The sequence below is a fragment of the Danio rerio genome, chromosome 23 (genome assembly GCF_052040795.2).
Source record: "Danio rerio strain M-AB ecotype USA chromosome 23, GRCz13ab, whole genome shotgun sequence".
NCBI lineage: Eukaryota > Metazoa > Chordata > Actinopteri > Cypriniformes > Danionidae > Danio > Danio rerio.
Genome location: NC_141043.1, coordinates 40714427 through 40736915, shown reverse-complemented (window position 1 = coordinate 40736915; position 22489 = coordinate 40714427). Strand labels below are relative to the sequence as shown.

Here is a 22489-nt window from a genome sequence, read left to right as displayed (position 1 = left end):
TGTTTTTATTGACGTTTACATCTGCATTTGGCAATTACTTACAATAAACGCCAGTCTGTCAGAAATCATGCTACAGAAAAACACAGCATGTCATGTGACTTAACCAAAGCACATCATTGGGTACACTAAGGTCTTCTCTTTCCAACAACAAAAAAATGATGTTGGTCTTTAAGAAACAGTGGCAGGGAAATGAACATGAGTATCATGTTGTCATATGGTTACACCGTGCAGTAGAGGGTTAGGAAATATTGTTTTCAATTGTCTACAGAACAAACCTATTTGCCTAATTACCATAACTTGCTAATTAACATAGTTAAGCCTTTAAATGTCACTTTAAGCTGAATATAAGTGTCTTGAAAAATATTATTAAAATATTATTTACTGTCATCATGGCAAAGATAAAAGAAATCAGCTATTAGAGATTAGCTATTAAACTATTATGTTTAAAATGTGTTGAAAAAAAATCTTTCTGTTAAACAGAAATTGGGAACAGAATACATAGGAGGGCTAATAATTCAGCAGGGCTAATGATTCTGACTTCAACTGTACATGCTGTAGGCACTCCAGATTGTCATGAATGCCATGATTGTGGATTAAAGGTTATATATTGTAAGTAATATTCAGTTTCTTGCACTAATTTCACGCTGTGGTTCATAAGACAGGAAATGTTGGCATTTTTTAAATCACTGAATTTTCACAGAATTTTCTGCAAAAAAAAAAAAAAAAAAAAATCATCTTTAATGTTCTACTGAACGTAAAAGTCACCTATGTTTTAGATAGACCGAGGCTGAAATTAACAGCAAACTTTCACCTTTTTTTCTATGAACAGGATTGTACATTACATCGTTCTGACAATCATTGATGAAAACATTTTACTTACCTAAATGTGGTTTAAAGATTTATTCTCACTACTACTAGAAAATGTTTAGGTGCAGTAATGCACAGATGGATGATTATCCCGTTTGCTCAGTCCAGAGTTCAAAGGACTGCAATAAAGACACGTAGGAGCTGGTTGTAAACTTGATGTATTTATAACAAACAAAACTGTGACAATTGCATCAATTGCAGTGACAGCTATTGACATTCCCTTAAACGACTTCATGAGTTTGAAATCGTACTAGTTTTGTAAGAAACATCATATATAATAACTGTCTACATAACTGGCTTCAAGCATTCCAATATTCATGCAAAAACCTATCCCACATAGCAAAATTTCTCTGGCCCAGCTCTGGCCCACAAAATCAGCTTTGCTTGACCTAGATGCCGCTGTGAATTACGGTACATGACTGGAGTCTGGCTTCCAGACAATGGCTAAACATGGACCAAATCTGGGTCAAGTCTCAGCCAAGTTGATTCTCGAAGTGACCAGGGGTGCGTTTCTGAAAATCATCAGCCATATAAGGTCGCGGGTTAAGTTGTTACAATTATAGCTTATTGATTTGGCGTTCCCCAAATCCATCTTTCCAATGAACATTCGCAAACTGCATCACAAATTGTATGCTTGCAACTACACCTCTGGAGCTGTAGTTAGAAACATAGTTCCTGGCTGTGTTCTATTCCCAGTTATCCCTCCTATGCCCTATTCATTTCGAACATTCTAACATTTACACTTGGAATTATTAAAAAAAGCATTAAAGTCATCTCTCTTAGGTGTAATTTGCTTTCAAAGCATTTTTACAGTTCAGTTTTAGCAATTTTCATTTGTTCCTTAATTTTCTTTTCGGCTTAGTCCCTTTATTAATCCGGGGTCGCCACAGCGGAATAAACCGCCAACTTATCCAGCACATGTTTCACGCAGCAGATGCCCTTCCAGCTGCAACCCATCTCTGGGAAACATCCATAAACACTCATTCAAACTCATACACTAAGGACAATTTAGCTTACCCAATTCACCACGTTTATGGATTGTGAGGGAGCATCCAGAGGAAACCCACGCGAACACGGAGAGAACACGCAAACTCCACACAGAAATGCCAACTGACCCAGCCGAGGCTCGAACCAGCGACCTTGCTGTGAGGCGACAGCACTACCCACTGCGCCACTGTGTCGCCATTTTAGTGATCTTCAAGTTTAAAATAGCGCTCCCTTCACAGTGCACTTTAAAAACTTTAATGTCATTTTAAACACAGCCGTGTCTCATGATAAAACCTGTAGATGACCTATTATTTAAAAGCGAAAATTATGTTACGTCTCCAAAGCTTGTTAAAACAAAAAACACAGCTTACGTTAATGCTTTTAATTTAAAGTAGGTTAATTATTAAGTATCTGTACTGTAAACGACATGGGCCTGTTGGTTAGAACATCTCTGCAGTGGTTTACATGTGTCAAATTGTAAAAGTAGACTTCAAAAATAAATAAATAAATATCCTATTTAATAATAATAACCATCAACATCATTAATATTATTGTTATTATTAAAGTGGAATTTTTTATTTCCAAATAAATAATAAATATTACATTTTATTTCTTAATAGATCACCTCAATATTTATTTATTTAAATGATTTATACATGACATTAATGTTAGCTTTTGTAAGTGATTTTATGTTTTAGAATAGAGTTCATAATGATATTGGTAAAGGAAACTCTATGAGCCGTTTACATATATTTCAATTAATATGGAAAAGAAGTGCATGTTTTTACCAAAACTAATATTGGACTTTTTTTCTACATCGTTCTATTCCTAAATGATGCATTGTACTATGATCTTTTTGGATCACCGTCTTTCGGACGTAACATTAAACCGAGGTCCCGACTCTCTGTGGTCGTTAAAATCCCAGGATGTCCTTCGAAAAGAGTAGGGGTTTAACCTCGACATCCTGGCCAAATTTTCCCACTGGCCTCTGTCCATCATGGCCTCCTAACCCTTCCCATATCATAATTGCCTACATCACTGTCTCCTCTCCACCAATCAGCTGGTGTGCGGTCTGGTGCAAAATGGCTGACGTCGCATCATCCAGGTGGATGCTGCGCACTGGTGGTGGATGAGGAGATTCTCTCTTATGTGTAAAGCGCTTTGAGTGCCCAGAAAAGCGCTATATAAGATTTAAAGAATAATTGTTAGTATTATTATGATAGTTCAGCTGGGAGTTATGTTGTTGTTTGGGAAACGCACCCCGGATTGGTGGAATTTACTCAAAAATAATTAAAATGTATTTGAAATGTAGGTCCAGATAGGCCAAACTTATGTGGCCCACATATCAGTTTTTTAACATCCGTGCCAAAAACTACATTTGAATTGAGTCCCATGTCTTGTAGTTCGCCTTAAAGACCATGTCATCTCTGCCAAACCCACATGCTGTATGCCAGTGCCAAATGAATGCCTGCTGTGCCAGCTTTATGCCAAATCTGGGCCAGAATTCTTTGCTAAATGGGTGATTCAGATCGAATGAGAAATAAGAAAGAAATACGGTCATCTGTTTTTAAATCAGCAACAACAACAGCAAAACTCATCTTGATCATAACATATTAAACACAAATAAAAATTTATTCCATTTTTAAAAGTTTGGACTTTGAAAAGCAATCGTGTGAATGGATCAGTTCTTGAAGTAGGATCTATTTTTAAAGACAAACATGGTTTGAAAGATGGATTCAGCAAAAAAAAAAAAAAAAAAAAGGGGAATCCTTCCTTCATTCAGTTGAACCTGTTTTTCAGCTTTCAGTGCTGATGATCCAGTCGATCCAGCGGTTGTAGTTTCTCACTTTTGTGTAGACGCCAGGATAGTACGGAAGAGCACAGCCGATTCCCCACGACACAATGCCTTCTAGATAGCCATCACAAATGAGTGGGCCACCTGAATCTCCCTGAGAAAACAGAGTGCCACAAGATTAGATTTCTAATTAACAATTACAGTTTAGCTGAATGACTCACAATGGCTGCGTCCAAAATCGCCTACAACTCAAGTATGTACTACCTTTGAATTCGATTTTACGTCCATTAGATGCACACTTTAGAATCTCATTGGAATTAATAGGTCATCAGGTTACTTTTCGCCTACAGTTTTTCGAATACTATGAATTTGGACATACTAATCTGCTCACATAATGTTTTTCCTATACTGTACAGTAGGGAAGCATGCGATTTCAGACATTGCCAATGCTAAAGTCAGTTCTTCTTCTTCGGAAAATGGTCATTTCGTATCAGAATGTCTGTCTGTTTTTGGTCTATGTAACTCCACCCACTGCCAGTTTACCCAATTATATTCAAATAATTTAAACGTAAATGTACAGCGTAAAGCTTGATCATCAGACAAATTTGCTGCAATTGATGTCATCAATCTGGCAACCTGCGTGTGCATCAAATCAGTCAAGGAGGTGCCGGGTAAAAAAAAAAAAACTCTCTTCAATATTTTGAATTTGCTTTATAATTTCTTTACTTTATAATTCATGCACTTTATAGTGTCTGCGCTAATACTGCATTTATTCAATCATTTTCCTTTAGCTTTTTCACTTTATTTATCAGGGTTCGCCACAACGGAATGAACAACTTATCCAGCATATGTTTTACACAGCGGTTGCCCTTCCAGCTACAATCCAGTACTGGGAAACACCCATATACTCTCAAATGCACACATAGACTACGGCCAATTTAGTTTATTCAATTCATCTACTGCGCATGTGGGGAAAACTGGAGCACCTGGAGGGAAGCCCATGGCAACATGAGAACACGCAAACTCAACACAGAAATGCCAACTGACCCAGCCTGGGACTCGAACCAGCGACCTTCTTGCTATGAGGCGACACCTCTAACCAATGAGCCACCATGTTGCTTGTTAATACAACATACTTAATTTAAAATGATAGTTTTTTTCTGTGCTTTCCATTCTTTACAGTAAAAATTCTTTAAAGTGTCCTCAAGAGAAGTTACAATTCATTTAAACTAATGTTCGAACAAAATATTAAAGACTGTGTGGTCGTACACTGTTGAATGCCAGTTTTTACGGTTTAATGGGGGGGGATGCTGCAGATCCGCAGAGTGGATGCGCGCGTACTGAAGAGCGGTGTTATTGCGCGCGTATTGATCAGCTGTGTTGTCGCGTGCCTACTGAAGGGCGGGACCGAAGGTGTGCCGCGTCGCGGGGGCACTTTTGATCATTTTGAAAGGGCACTTTCTATCCAAGACTAAAAAGGGCATGTGCACTGCACAGGTTGAGCTCTATGTGCACGTGCCTGGATGTTTCCGAGTGTTGGGTTGCAGCTGACAGGGTATCCACTGTGTAAAACATATGTTGGATAAGTTGGCTGTTCATTCCGCTGTGGCGATAAAGGTTATAATATTTTTGGATTTTTCATTAGTTTTAGTTTCCATTTCGTTTTGACTTTTTGTTTTTAAATTCAGTTAGTTTTAATTAGTTTCAGAGGTAGATTTCTTAGTTTTTATTAGTTTCTATATTTTAAAAATGTCTTAGTTTTAGTTTAGTTTTTATTAGTTTTAGTTTTTTTCTAAATGAGGATATTTGTCAGGTGCAAGATTCAAAATTAACAGGATAAATATTGTATTACAAAAACTCAGTCATGAAACATGCATTCTGAGGACACATGAACACTATCATCTACCACAACCATCTACCCATCCTCAAATTCAAATACAACAGCCCACAAGATTGCAGTCTTAAGTACAATATGTGTGCAAGGCTGCTCCTGAGGTTAGACACACAGTAGTGATGGGCAGGGCCAGATTAACCAATGGGCATTATGGGCACAGCCCCAGGGGCCAGTCCGCACTTAGATTTTGCCTACTCTTCATCACGAGAAAGACAAGTGGGAAAGATTAAGGTAATAATTTTAAGTCTTTGTATTTAATGCTGTCACCGTGCTGCTGTCATGTCCACTCGTTGTTTTTGTCGCGGGAGCAACAGCGAGGATGAGCCGGCTCGATCTGGCCAGTGACAGCAGGAGAGGTGCGAAAGGGTCAAACACAAACACCTGCAGCGCGGATTATATTTACTTCTCAAAGGATTACAGTAAGATTATTTATTAAATACATTTACAAATACGAAAACAAAGGAGGTTTTTGCTATAATGTTAGTTAGTTTTGGTTAGTTTTGTATGTACACAATAGTTTCAGTTAGTTCTAGTTTTTAAAAAAAAAACTCTTGTTTTTATTTTTATTTCAGTTTTCGTTTTTTCGTTAGTTTTTGCTAACTATAATAACCTTGGTGGCGACCCCTGATAAATAAGGGTCTAAGCCGAAAGAAAAAGACAGTTCAGCCAAAAATGATAATTGTCATTATAAACTGTCAAGTCCTAAAATTTGTAGCCACCATTTTAAATAGTATTTTATTTATATTATTATTATTATTTTTTTACTATGGATGTCAATAGGTTCCAGTTTCAAACCCTCTTAAAAAGTATTATTATGTGTTAGAAAACCAACAAAAAAACTTAACAAAGATTTGGTGCCACTTGAGGATTAGGTTTTTGTTGTGAGCTGTCCCTTTAAAAGGTTCAGATTTAACAAAAGTGTCCAGATAACAAAACTGAAGTATCTATTATGTGCCTAAATGACACCTAAATTTGAACCAAACCCACAGGCTGAAGACTGAAGTCCTGAAAAGCTGTGCCATATCAGAGCTCATCTAACATTTGTCTGAATTGTCTGACCACACCTGTGTTTCCTCTGGTGGGAACTTTGGGAGGGTTTATATGGCATCATAAACAAAGGAAACTGCCCATTGTTGTGACAAAGCAAGTGTTTTTGAGGGGTCAAACAAAGTACTCAGTCAGAGCTCATACAGAAAAGGTCTAAGGGGTCAGTAAATAAGATGAATAGTGTTTATTCCAAATATAACTGACAAAAAAAAAAAAAGAATAGTATATTATCAATGTTTAATAGCCTCTTTATAAAGTCTTTCCAAAGATTGATTCTGATAAAGTTATTGAGAAAACAAATGATGTTTTTTTTCAGTGTATAATAGTCCATAGCTGATATTATTTTTACAACAGGAGTTTTTGCCATTCATCGAATCATTATAAGCCATGAACCACACAAATAAAAGGAGAAACAAAACATAACAGATTTTGTAGACAAATAGACAAATGTTCAAAAATTTAAATATTTTGAAAATGCACGTAGACCAACTTAAAGTGTCACGAAACACCAAAACACATTTTTTGAGCTGTTGACAGTCGTATATGTGTCCCACACTGCTAAAAACACTATTAGGACACGTATGTTTCATTAAAAGGGAAAATTGGTTGTTTTTGCGTTATTTCGAGCAAATTCGTACCTCTGGTTTGAAACTAATTTTTGAAGCTGCGTAACGACCATGAGATCTTAACGTGTATTCCAGCATATGGACTGGCTGTCTCTACCTGGAAGTACCTTGTGACGTATCTGAGTGTGCTGTATTCATTCATGAGAAAGACTTGGTTCAAACCAATCAGCGTGCTTTATTGTGTATGCATGAGCGCTTCGAAGACAGTTTTTACCTGTTACAGTGTTCTGACGCTGTATTGTGTTACCAAGCGGGAGAACAAGAATAGTTTGGAGATACGGGTCATCAGTGTTGCTTTTATAATTTGCTGCAGTGAAGGTTTTGTTTTCATTTTCCCTCTATGAGAGCGCAGCTGGACTCACGTGTGGATTACAGTGCACGCAACGCGCCATAGAAAAACATGTCTAAGGAACATTGTTTACCCGAGAGCTTTTCTCATCTGGAAATGGTGAAATTCGGATTTGCTGCTCGTCTGCTTTTAATAAAGACGCGGCTCCAGTTGGTGTTGATTGTCCTGTCTCTACAGATTTGGTAAGTCATGGATCAGTGGTCTTTGTTTGTTTATTCAGAGGCAAGGTTAGTTCGTATGGTCAGCAGTACTCTTTCAGTGTTTAAAGACGGACCTTAGTCAGATGATTTCTAAGTTAATAAAGTTTACTGTACATTAACATCACTACAATATTATGGACTGGAAAATCTGCTGTAAATGCTGCTCTCCGAGTATAAACATGTAAGTACCACAATCAAACTTATCGTCGTGTAGGATTTTTGCCGCATTTTGTGACAGAATAACACACACGGCTTTCTGACGCTACCTACACGCTTACATCAATTCCTCAAATCAAATATCTCTTTTGTCACGAGGGGCATGAATGAAATTCCTGAATGAAAGAGCCAAACTACCCGAAAAGTTCACCATTTAATAATTTAGCAAATAATTGGCTTATTGATGTCCGTGTAAACACAGTCACTGTCTTTCTCCCCTGCGTCTGTGTGTTTGTTTTGCTTCTGTGAAAATCAGCGTGTGCCCCAAACCGACACTCCCATTTTTATGCAAATTTTTACAGACCTTCCCTCTTTCCCTCCTCCAACACTTGCTCCTAAACAGAGCTGGACACACCCACTTTCCTGACTTTTTCCAAAGTAGAAGTGCGAAAAAACCCTGCTGAAACTAGGGGGTTTCATGGCCCTTTAACTATATCATCTGTGGCACTTTATAGAAGTGGGTGGAGCTAAAAACTCCATTTTGATGTGCTTTGCTCGCTGTACCTCTCTTATTGGTGGAATTTCTGAGCAACCGGAGGAAACCCATGCCAACACGAGGAGAACATGCAAACTCCACACAGAAATGCCAACTGGTCCAGCTGGGACTCAAACCAGCAACCTTCTTGCTGTGAGGCGATAGCGCCATCCACTGTGCCACCGTGCTGCCACTTTAATATTTTAATATAATTTTTTTTTTTTAGAAAATGCTTCTTTATTTAAGAATGTTCAGATATTTGGACTAAAAACAAGATAAAAAGAATAGCTTTTTTTCCCTCTCTGTTGCATTTAAACCTCATCTGATTACCTGGCATGAATCTTTTCCACCGAAACGTGAGCCAGCACAAATCATGTTGTCGTTGACTCTGTAGTAGTAGTATAACTGGCAGCTGCTGAAGATTTCCACATCCACCGCGCGCAGAATAGGTGACAGATAGAAGTTGTAAAGCCGCGTCACTCCCCATCCGCTCACAGTGCAGCTGCTTCCTCCAGCCAACTCTGGTGTGTCTGCGGTGGGCAACAGCGCTGGCTGAACATACGCATTTATCTGTGCTGGAGCAGTGAGCTGAGGAAAAATAAATATTCAGTCTTCATTAGGCATGGGACGATAATCGGTTTCAAGGTTTACTGTGGTTTAATTTTGTGTTTTTTTATCTATTTGTCATTGATTTGTTTTATTTTTTACTATTTTATTTAGTTTTTTAGAAGAACAGTATATCCAGCAGATAAGGACACTTTATATCAAAAGCTAGTCAGCACACAATTCTGCAAACATTAAATAAACAACTCGCTTATAAGCCAACATCAAAACATGCTCTGGACCTGACCAGTGTTGTGCCTTACTTAATGTCCAAAGAAAATAAAGATATCCAAAGAACAAAGTTGTAAAGAAATCTGTGTTTTTGAAACTAACGAAGAAAGCTGAAGTCTGTGATTTGTTTTATTTGGAATATTTAAGTAGTATTTTTTAAATATAAAACCAAATAAATTTATACTACTGATACAAATTTTGAGATCTGTTTTTTTTAATCCTAAATAAATTGTATACAAAGAAATGTTATGTAAATAGCATAAACAAATAAAAAAGTAAGATGAATAATAATACATTTTCATAAAAATGCATTTTCCATGTGAACATATATTAAATTGTCATTGAAATTGTCATTGAATTTGTCATTGAATTTTAAGGTTTATATATACAGTCAAGCCCAAAATGATTCATAACCCTGGAAAATTCTGACTTAAAGTTTTTGTTCGAATGTAAATAAAAGCTGAAAAAATATGTATTTTTTCCACAATTATGCCTCTTATTATTATTGTTATTATTATTAATAATAATATTAATTAACAACAACAACAACAACAACAACAACAATAATAATAATAATAATAATAAGAATAATAATAATAATAATAATAATAATAATAATAATAATAATAATAATAATAATAAACAAATTGCTGGTTGAATAAAAGTAACTTAAAAAGTAAGTCTTTAAATAACTTTACTTGAAGTAACCTTGAGCAACCTGAAGTAACTTCAAATAATTTCAGCCTTTACTCTGTATAGGTGTGTGCATGTGCTTCAATCCATATGCATTACAGTACAAATTATTTTAATATCAAACAGATATCAAATAGAAGGATTCATCAGGCATCAAATAGAAGGATTCATCTGTAGTTTTGAGCATTTGTTAGTGGATTTCTTACCTTAATAATCATGATGTCATTGTTAAAAGTTTTCGGATTGTAGGCAACATGACTGAACACTTTGGCCACAGTACAAACTTGCTCAAATCCCTCTTCTACAGCGAGATTGTGCTCACTCAGCACCACCTGAATCACACTGGCCCTGTTCTCCCGAATACAACACAACATTCAGATTTATTTTGTGTGAGTGAATACATTCAATTAAAGTAAAATGCCTATGTTGTTTTACTGAGCAAATCTACAGTGGTGGTCAGCATAAATGAGTACGACTAAATACTGTAGACCTATCTGAAAATAATTACTGTATTTATTATTTAATTTTACTTATATTATTGTATTCTTTATTATTACTTAATACTGTCTAGATCACAGGTGTCCAACTCAGTTCCTGGAGAGTCACGGCTTTGCACAGTTTAGTTCCAACCCTAATTAAACACACTTGATCTAATTAACCAAACTAATTAAGTTCTTCAGGTTTGTTTGAAACCTACAGGAACCTACTGGTCATACAGCAATTTTCGCCCCATAGACTTTCATTCATAAGCATGTGATTGTGACAGACTGGAATTGCAAGCTTGTGCGACAAATTTCGAAGTTAGTTGTGTTGTAAAGTTGTGGTTAAAAATAAAAATAGCATCACATGATTGAGTGAAACCGAAGATCAAAACACGACCTCTCTGTACAGAATAGTGTGTTGGAGCAGGGTTGGAACTAAACTGTGCAGGCCTGCGGCTCTCCAGGAAATGAGTTTGACACCCCTGGTCTATGGGATCTTATGCAAGTTATTGTGCACATCCTGCTTATTTGCTTTTCATTAGATTAGGCAGTACCAATAACAAAAGCTTTTCTAACAAAATAATTGTAAAAGATCATATTGCATAAATATGTCCATTTACCTGAATAAAATATTATGAAATTATGAACAGGAAAAAAAGGAAACTATATTAAATAACTCTTTTAAAGATATTTTTTCCTAGGTTGTAATTTCTTTTAAATGCATTGTTTGAATTTAAATGTATTATTTATGCTTATCCTAAAATTCTACACAATGCTAAGTTAATAAATCAGTTTTTAAAATGCAGTGATACATACAGTTGGAGTCAGAAGTATTATAATACCCCTGGAGATGACCCCTTGCAGCCTTCCACTTATCATTTCTCCATTGCAAAACTAGGTAAGTACATATATTTTGTTATTATTTTAAATTTCTTTTAGTGTCTGGAATTTAAAATGTAATGGAAACAAAAAAAAAAAACTCTATTATTTAAAACTGTTTGTTATTTATTATTAATAGTAATTAATAATAGAGCTATAATAGTAGCAATAGTATACTACCAGAATGGAAACATTAAAATGACATTTAGTCAAAATAACACAATGCATTGGGTTAAAATAACCCATAGTTGGCAAGGTGCTATAATAACCTATAGCTGGGTTATATGTTGGGGTATTTTTAATCCAACTATTTTACCTGCGTAGAATGTCAAATTTATATTAGAAAGTCGGAAAAAAATGACCGTAAAATAGTTTATTTTTTGATTTATTTTTATTAAAACAGCTTTAATTTCAGCCCAAATAAAATAAATTTGACATTCTACGCAGTTAAAATAGTTGGGTTATATGTTGGGGCATTTTTAACACACCTATTTTAACTGCCTAGAATGTCAATTTTATAATAGACAATCAGGAAAAAAATTAACATATATATATATATATATATATATTTTTTTTTAATTATTATTATTAATTTTAATTAAAACAGCTTTTATTTCAACCAAAAATAAATTTGACATTATACACAGTGAAAATACTTGGGTTATATGCATTTTTAACCCAACTATTTTAACTGTGCAGAATGTCCATTTTATATTAGTTTGGCTGGAATAAAAGCTGTTTTAATTAAAAAACAAAACTATTTAAGGGTCAATATTCTTAGGCCCTTTACGATTTGCTTTCAGATTGTCTACAGGAACAAATCACTGTTATCCAATGACATGTTATATTATCCTAAGCTACAGTTAACCTAGTTAGGGCTTTAAATTGCACTTTAATCTGAATACTGGAATCTTGCAAAATAACTGGTAAAACATTATGTACTGTCATCAAGGCAAAGACCAAATATAATAATAATAAATAATAAATAAATAATTTCTAATAACTAATTTGTTTAAAAATGCTTTGAAAACTGTCTCCATTAAACAACACTTGGGAAATATATTTTTAATGAATTAAAAATTTCACTGGGGGCTAATAATTTAGACTTTATCTTTATAAATTGTACAAATTCACAAAAAAATGAAAGCAATATTTATTCAAAGGCAGTGTATTCATTTACGATGGCCACTGTAGACTGATGAAGTGTGTATTCAGGCTGCAGTACATACGGTCTCCAGCAGTGGGCAGCAGTCAACACCCACTGCGGCTGAATCAGTGTTCCTCCACAAAAATGCTTTCTGTCCACCTGAAGAGACACCTGGTACTTGATGGAGTAAGGCACGACCTCCTGACCCCCGATAATCCTTTGTGAGAATGCATCTAGTCAAAAAAAAAATAAAACAAAAAAACAAAAGTACAGCAATAAATTTAGTGTTGTTAAATGCATTTAAAATGTGATTAAAACGTGACTTTTTAAAATCCTGATATATAACTTATTGATGAATCAGGAACTTTTTACATGCAAATTCTTCCTTAATAATATGCATATTACACACACACACACACACATACGAAAAGATTCATTGAATTTACTCAATTTATTAAGATAATTGGTTGCAAACAATTTATATAGGCTAAATTTAACCAAACAAATTAAGTTGAACATTACTAAATTTAATTTGTTTGTTTAAATTCAGCCCATATAAATTTGCAAGCAATTTTTAAAAATGAAGTAAATCCAATGAATCATTTTATCTTTTTATTTTACATATCTAATATAAAAATCCATCGCTTACCTCTGACCATTACAGCAAGCACAAGAAATACCCACAATAACTGAGCCATTCCAGCAGCGCTGAAATAAAATAAAATAAGTACAAATTATTGCAAAAAAAAGTTTTTATATCTGCTTGAATCCTTTAATAGAATCCCATTACAGTTTTTACAAGAGTGTATAAACATCTGGCAATCATAAAAATCTCACTGGTGGATTTATTAATGCTTTTTAACTGATTTGTTTCATTTGTTTTCGGGTGATATGTCCAGATTTGCATACAAACTGCACTGAAACAACGTTATACTACAGAGTCTACAAATGAAATAGAGATCAGATCATTTGAGATGAGCTCAAATGGCTGAAAACACATGAAAAAACTAAACAAAATGCAGTTTTGCATCAACAAACTGTCTAACTTTACCCTTCCTTCATTTTATACTTCCGCAATCTCCTTATATTTTCAACATTAAAGGGATAGTTCACCAAAAACTGAAAAATCTGTCATCATTTACTTGCTTTAAACCATTTTTAGTTTCTTTTTTTCTGTTGAACACGAGGATATTCTGAAAAATGTTAAAAATCTGCAACCATTGACTCCCAGAGTATTTAGTCTAATGGAAGTCAATAGTCACATACAGTGCTTAGCATAATTGAATACACCCCATTTTGAAAATGAATATTTTTATCTATTTCTCAGTGAACAATGTATTTTGGTGCATTTACAGGGCATCTGGAAAGTATTCATATTCACTTTTTCCACATTTATTTTATGTTACAGCCTTGTTTCAAAATGGATTAAATTCATTTATTTCCTCAAAATTCTACACACAATACCCCATAATGACAATGTGAAAAAAGAGTTTTTTTTAATTGTTGCATATTTATTAACAATAAAAAACCTGAAAAATCACATGTACATAAGGATTCACAGTCTTTGCCGTGAAGCTCTAAATTGAGCTCAGGTACATTCTGTTTCCACTAATCATCTTGAGATGTTTCAGCAGCTTAATTGGAGTTCACCGGCAGTAAATTCAGTTGATTAGACATGATTTGAAAAGGCATACACCTGTCTATATAAGGGCCCAGGGCTGACAGTGCATGTCAAAGCACAAACCAAGCATGAAGACAAAGGAATTGTCTGTATACCTCCGAGACAGGATTGTTGCTCTGAAAGGGCCAATGAGCACAGCCTCCATCATCCGTAAGTGGAAGATGTTTGGAACCACCAGGACTCTTCCTAGAGCTGGCCGGCCATCTAAGCTGAGTGATCAGGGGAGAAGGGCCTTAGTCAGAGAGGTGATCAATAACCTGATGGTCACTCTGTCTGAGCTCCAGCGTCCTTCTGTGGAGAGAGGAGAACCTTACAGAAGGACAACCATCTGTGCAGCAATTCACCAATCAGGCCTGTATGGTAGAGTGGCCAGACTGAAGCCACTCCCTCCTGGAATTTGCCAAAAGGCATCTGAAGGACTCTCAGACCATAAGAAACTAAATTCTCTGGTCTGATGAGACTCAAATTGAACTCTCTGGAGTGAATGCCAGGCGTTACGTTTGGAGAAAACCAGGCACCGCTCATCACCAAGCTCATACTATCCCTACAGTGAAGCATGGTGGTGGCAGCATCATGCTGTGGGGATGTTTTTCAGCAGCAGGAACTGGAAGACTATTCAGGATAGAGGGAAAGATGAATGCAGCAGAGTATGTACAGAGACATCCTGAATGAAAACCTGCTTCAGAGTGCTCTTGATCTCAGACTGGGGCGACGGTACTTCTTCCAGCAGGACAATGACCCAAAGCACACCACCAAAATATCAATGGAGTGGCTTCACAACACTGTGAATGTACTTGAGTGGCCAAGCCAGAGCCCAGACCTAAATCCTATTGAACATTGAAAATGGGTGTACACCGTCGCTTCCCATCCAACCTGAAAGAGCTTGAGAGGTATACTGCAAAGAGGAATGGGCAAAAATTCCCAAAGACAAGTGTGCCAAGCTTGAGGCATCATATTCAAAAAGACTTGAGGCTGTAATTGCTGCCAAAGGAGCATCAACGAAGCATTGAGCAAAGGCTGTGAACACTTATGTACATGTGATTTTTCAGGTTGTTCAGGTTCAGGTTGTCGCTCCTAACCTTATTTAAAAATTTTTTTAAATGTATTTTCCAATTTTATTATTGTGTGTGATAGTAATTTCAGTTTGTTTATGGAGGAAGAGATAGAAAAAATTATTTGTTTACATTTTTCTATAAAAATATCTTGCTATTTCTGTAAAAGTGTAATAAACAGAGCAACAACAACAACAACATCACTGAAAATTCAGCATGTGAATGCACATTTTCTTAACATGCTCATTTTTTCCCTGGATTTTAGTCAATTGAAATAGGAAATCAGTATCCAATCGACCAATTTTGCAGATAAAAATATCCGAATCAGCCTTTAAAAAATCAAACCGGTGCATCACTACTCTCAGTTGTATATTTCACAATTCACTTTCTCTTTCTCTCTCTTTCCTTTTTGCCAAATGGGATCTTGAGCTTTGCTGTATATAATTCTAAATCCACAATGTTCAATCAATTAAGAATAATAAAAGATATGTGCTAATGCATTTGTACTGTGCATACAGTAAGATGAGAAGGAAAAGGGAAATAAAACTTACCAGTAATGATTCCTCGCCTCCCGAGCCTTGAATGACCTCCAACTGTTGATGTCTGTTCTTCCTGAAGAGCTTTTATATTGACACAATATCCATGTCAGATTGCTTTTGTGGGCCTGCTGTATAATAATCCCACAGTATAACAAGCGGTGACCTAGTCTTTAACCAAGGCGAAGCCCAACAGTGTCATGTTTATCTGATTTTCGGCTCTTTATTTTGGCTTTATTGTGTGCTGGTGTTTTCGAACAACACCCTGTTCAGTCATTTCAATGGTAGCATTAAATTCAAGAACTGGGTATTGTTGATTAAAAAGCGGAGCAAAATAGTTACGTAGTTGGAACAGGTAGTGTTCACCCAAAACTGAAAATTCTGTTCTCATTTACACACCCTTTACTTGTCGCATGCCTGCTTGAGTTTCTTTCTTCTGTTTAACACAAAAGAAGAGATTTTGAAAAAACCCAGGCTCCATCTAATAATGTACCCCATATACATTTCTGGAGATGTTTTTTTTTTTTTTTTTTTTTTGCAGTTTTTGCAGTTTTTGCTTTGCAAGTCCAACAGAAACCGCTGTGTACGCTTGAGATCTCAAATTTGATACATTTATGCCGTTCCCGGCTGCTCTTCTCTTGTAAATCCACCAGAGTCCGCTGTCAACTGACTGACCAGACACGTGCACAGATAGGGCTCAACCTTAACCTTTCTCTTGGATGAAAAGTGCCTGTCAACCCCCCCCCCCCCCCCCACCCCCTCCCCCTCCAAAAGTTCTCGATCTTCATTTCCCTCTCCTGATTTTTACCACATTTTCACCCTGATATTTACTTGTTTATTTATTTATTGTTTATTTAGATTTTAGTTTTTGTCTTATCTGTTTTCTGGAACCGTTCTTCACCAGACTCATCAACTACTATCTGTAGCTCAAGTCCACCAACATATGCGGCGAGCCACTGGACTAACTGGTATCAGTGGGAAAGCCGTCTATATGGAGATAAACAGTCAGCTGCTGGCACCATGCCTCGTATCTCAACTGCCTCGTATCATTCGCTTTAAAGACGAAATGCAGCCATAAGTAGCTCTGGCTACAAAATTTGCGATCTCCAGAAATGTATATAGGGCTACGTTTTACGAATAAGCCTATGTTGTATTTTAAAGGAAGCTGAAAACCTGTAACTAGTGGTCTGCATTTCCGTGGCTGTACCGCGGGAGCCGCGGGACCCAACCAGATTTCTTGCGCTGCAGGAATAAATTTCTGAGTAAAGTGCGGAAGCGGTAACTGGTGTAATTAAAACAGGAGCAGGCGGTCTAACAATATTGCTCCTGACTCCCGAGCGAGCATGCGTATGTATGTGTGTGAATGAGAGAGCTTGATGCTGTGTGTTGCTTGTTTGTTGCTGTCTATGTGTGTGTGTGGATGTGTGTGAATGAGAGCGTGATGCTGTGTGTCGCTTGTTTGTTGCTGTCTGTGTGTGTGTGTGGATGTGTGCGAATGAGAGCTTGATGCTGTGTGTCGCTTGTTTGTTGCTGTCTATGTGTGTGTGTGGATGTGTGCGAATGAGAGCGTGATGCTGTGTGTCGCTTGTTTGTTGCTGTCTATGTGTGTGTGTGGATGTGTGCGAATGAGAGCGTGATGCTGTGTGTCGCTTGTTTGTTGCTGTCTATGTGTGTGTGTGGATGTGTGTGAATGAGAGAGCGTGATGCTGTGTGTCGCTTGTTTGTTGCTGTCTATGTGTGTGTGTGGATGTGTGCGAATGAGAGCGTGATGCTGTGTGTCGCTTGTTTGTTGCTGTCTAAGTGTGTGTGTGGATGTGTGTGAATGAGAGCGTGATGCTGTGTGTCGCTTGTTTGTTGCTGTCTATGTGTGTGTGTGTGGATGTGTGTGAATGAGAGCGTGATGCTGTGTGTCGCTTGTTTGTTGTTGTCTATGTGTGTGTGTGGATGTGTGTGAATGAGAGCGTGATGCTGTGTGTCGCTTGTTTGTTGCTGTCTAAGTGTGTGTGTGGATGTGTGTGAATGAGAGCGTGATGCTGTGTGTCGCTTGTTTGTTGCTGTCTATGTGTGTGTGTGGATGTGTGTGAATGAGAGCGTGATGCTGTGTGTCGCTTGTTTGTTGCTGTCTATGTGTGTGTGTGGATGTGTGTGAATGAGAGCGTGATGCTGTGTGTCGCTTGTTTGTTGCTGTCTATGTGTGTGTGTGGATGTGTGCGAATGAGAGCGTGATGCTGTGTGTCGCTTGTTTATTGCTGTCTATGTGTGTGTGTGGATGTGTGTGAATGAGAGAGCTTGATGCTGTGTGTCGCTTGTTTGTTGCTGTCTATGTGTGTGTGTGGATGTGTGTGAATGAGAGCGTGATGCTGTGTGTCGCTTGTTTGTTGCTGTCTATGTGTGTGTGTGGATGTGTGTGAATGAGAGCGTGATGCTGTGTGTCGCTTGTTTGTTGCTGTCTATGTGTGTGTGTGGATGTGTGTGAATGAGAGCGTGATGCTGTGTGTCGCTTGTTTGTTGTTGTCTATGTGTGTGTGTGGATGTGTGTGAATGAGAGCGTGATGCTGTGTGTCGCTTGCTTGGTGCTGTGTGTGTGTTTATACAGACAGCTTGTTATAGGCTGTCTGGACCCTGTATCATGTAGCAGGGTGGTTTTTGGTTGGTGGTTGGCATCATCAACCAAACCAAAATAATATCACCAACATACCAGCCATTGGTGGAGTGGAGAGACAGTGATAGATCCAATTCGGTGGATGAGGATAATTTGGAGGCCATGATGGGTAAAGGCCAATTGAGAGAATTTGGCCAGGATGCCTGGGTTACTCCCCTACACATTAAGAGAAGTGCCATGGGGTTGTTAATGACTACAGAGAGTCAGGATTTATCGTCTCATCCAAGACACGGTGTTTACTGACACTCACTAACACCCCTTTGAACAGCAACCTAGTCTTCTCATGTGGTCTCCCATCCAGGTACTAACCAGGCTCAGCCCTGTTTAGCTTCAGTGAGTAACCGGTCGTGGGCAGCAGAGTGATATGGAAGTGACATTTCTACTATGAAAGTCAGTGGTAACAGGTTTCTAACATTTCTCAAAATATCTTCTTTTGTGTTCAACAGAAAAAAACATATTAATGTTTTAAACCACTTTAAGGAGAGTAAATAGTGAATAAATTGTAATTGTTGAGTGAACTATCCCTTTATGAAGTCAATTAAATTGTTATTGCCAGCTATCTGAAGTACTTGATTCTGATTGGTCAGTCACAACTATTGATCATTTTAAGGTATGTTATTCCAAAATAACGACAACTAAATAACATGCATGTTTGGTGCCATCTTGTGGGTGATGAATGCACAGGTTAGTGTATACTCCATCAGTTTTTTGTCAACTTTGCGTTTAATTAAAGAATTAACAAACTATTACGTCCCAGAACAATGTTTTGAGTGTGATTTTTACCATGTAGCCATGTAAAAAGCGTGATAAAATACATTCAATAAGTTGTTTTTGCAGAATAAAACCCTTTAGTCTTATACAATATAAGACGTTGGGCTGTCGATAAGCATGTTGGGCTTTATTCCGCAAAAACAACCTCCCGTATTTATCCCTATCTTATTACACAACTCTCTTACGTACATAAAATAATGTTCTGAGTATAACAGTTTATTAATTGTGTAACTAAACCGTTTGTGTAAAAAAAAAACAGCAGAAGGAGAGTGTGCTGACCTACTTATTATTCAACCACAAGATGGCACCAAAACAATTCAAAACAGTAATCTGCAATTATTACAGTATACGGCTCTCTGGAATACTTGATGCTAATTGGTCAAAGTTGACATTCCAATGTATGCTATAAGAAAAAACGACAAAGCCTGACATTCTTATCGGCAGCCAGACACAAAACAGAGGGCGAGCTTTTTTTTTTTTTTTTCCTGACAACACTTTTTTTTTTTCTGCATGCACATCCCACTTCACACATCTTCTTGTGTTCAGTGTTTGTCCTCCAGCTCTTTCTCTCCCACTCAGACTGTGGGAGTTTCAACAAAAAAACACATCAACGCTTACAAAACAGCTTAAAAGGCATCTCCTGGGGAACGTCTGACATTACAGGAGCTTTACTGATCATGAAGATAAAATCAGGCCATTTTGGGAGTGACCTGAAAATGTCTGACTTGGTTCATTTGTTTCAGCTGAAGCTTTGTTTACACATAAGCAGCATTTTATTTTTTATTTTGCTGCAAATATTGTTAGTAGGTACGTTTCAGCGCATTTTATTTTTCTTAAAGTTGTTTTAATGTTTTGTATTGTAAATTAGCACACACCTAATGTTTTGCAGAGCAACATAAAAAGTACAATTAATGTATTATTTATTAAACTAATTATTTAAATTACTTCAGTTTAACACATATTTTAAAAAGGTGAAAAGATTAGTCTAGAACAGCGGTGCCCAAACTTTTTCTAATAAAGGGCCAACAACGAAACTTGATTGAGGGCTGTGGGCCGAAGTTAAATATACCAAGCGGTATTACATTAAATGTGCCATAGATAATTTCCTACTTTATTTGCTAATATTTAAAAATAACTAAAAATGTGGCTTTAAAACATATTAATTAATGATGCAGTATCATTTTTACCCTTTTATAATTGAGTTATTATAGTAAAAATATTTACAATCCCATTTATACACAATGGAGTTCAATGCTGAACACACTAGTTGAACTGCTCTTGCCTTTGCCTTGATATGTTCTATGTTGTGTGCATTGTTGTCAATCAGTATTTACACTTTAATTAGGAAAAAGTCAAGAACCGAAGCTGATAATTATTGTAAAGCTAATTTAAAACGTTCTGCATTATTTAAATAATAAATATAAATTATTTAAGTATATATATATATATATATATATATATATATATATATATATATATATATATATATATATATATACATAAACATAACATAAATAATGAAAATAAATAAATACACTTAAAAATAAAATAAAATAAATGTATTTACATACAAGTATTATGATTAATAATATAATATACATAATATAAATGAATAACAAATAATAATATTAAATTATTAAGTAAACACAATTAAAAACAAAATAAAACAAATTTTATATAAATACAATTAAAAATAAACTAAAAATAAAATAAATGTATATACATATAAATAAATAAATAAATAAACAAACAACAAATAATAAAAATAAATAAAACACTTAAAATGAAATAAAATAAAATTAACATACAATATATATATATATATATATATATATATATATATAGCAAATAATATAAAATAATATAAAATTAAATTAAAAAATAAATACATTTTAACACACACACACACACACACACACACACACACACACACACACACACACACACACACACACACACACACACACACACACACACACATATATATATAAATTGCAAATAATGAAAATAAACAATAATGAAACAATAAAATAAAACAAAATAAATATACATAAATAAATAACTAAACTAAACTAATTCATAAATAAATAAATAAATACAATTAAAATAAAGGCTGCAGTGGGTAGCATGATCGCCTCACAGCAATCGAGCCTCGGCTGTGCCAGTTGGCATTTCTGTGCAGAGTTTGCATGTTCTCCCTGTGTTTGTGCGGGATTCCTCCGGGTGCTCTGGTTTCCTCCACAGTCCAAAGACATGGGGTATAGGTAAATTGGGTAAGATAAAATTGTCCGTAGTGTATGTGTGTGATTGAGTGTGTATGCGTGTTTTCCAGTGATAGGTTGTAGCTGGAAGGGAATCCTATGCACAAAACATATGCTAGGTAAGTTGGCTCATTGGTTCATTCCGCTGTGGCGACCCCAGACTTATTAAATTCAATTGGCAAACTAAACAAAAAACCTGAATCTTTATTATCTGGTGACATTTTTGAAATCTCTTTTAAATAAAAGCTACATAATTTATCAATTCATGCTAAAACCTCAACCGTGTGGAAACATCACTGACACCCTAATGACCATGACAACTACACAGATGGATGCTCTCAATTAAAGTGGTCAGATATTAATGGAGGCCAAATGGATGATGAATAGTCCTTTGACACACAACAGTCCCGAACTCTCCATGAAATACGTCAGAAGCTTATGAGGACGATGACAGGGTTAATCACAGAACAACAGATGAGGGAGAAAAACAGCAGCGTTCAGCACACACACATCCAGCCATGAGGAAAATAATGCTGCGTCAGATTCACAGGAGATCATTAGAAGACACGCGACAGCATCTTCATTTTTAATGATCCGTCTGAGAGATCTGGGCCAATCCCACAATTGCCTGCAGCCACCGCTAATAGGGTTTGATCTGAATATGTGAATATTTTTACTGTCTCCCAACATTGCATGTAAAAAAATATATAGTATATTAAAATATAAACACATACAGTTGAAGTCAGAATTATTAGCCCCCCTGGATTATTAACCACCCTGTTTATTTTTTCCTCAATTTCTGTTTAACGGAGAGCAGATTTTTTCAACACATTTCTAAACATAATAGTTTTAATAACTCATTTCTAATGACTGATTTATTTTATCTTTGCCATGATGACAGTAAATAATATTTGACTATATATATTTCAAGACACTTCTATACAGCTTAAAGTGACATTTAAAGGCTTAACTAGGTTAATTAGGTTAACAAGGCAGGCTAGGATAATTAGACAAGTTATTGTATAACGATGCTTT

At 36.1% G+C, this 22489-nt stretch overlaps 1 protein-coding gene across 1 annotated transcript; it reads right to left on the bottom strand.

Moving 5' to 3' along the window:
* Window positions 1-3142: 3142 nt before the first annotated feature.
* LOC560023 (trypsin I-P1-like) lies at window positions 3143-15812 on the bottom strand. Its single transcript, NM_001386493.2, is given in 6 exon segments — window positions 3143-3803; window positions 8787-9044; window positions 10190-10331; window positions 12574-12724; window positions 13141-13199; window positions 15776-15812. Coding segments are annotated over 5 exon segments (753 nt in total). The 5' UTR covers window positions 13190-13199; window positions 15776-15812; the 3' UTR covers window positions 3143-3650.
* Between the last annotated feature and the right edge of the window lie 6677 nt (window positions 15813-22489).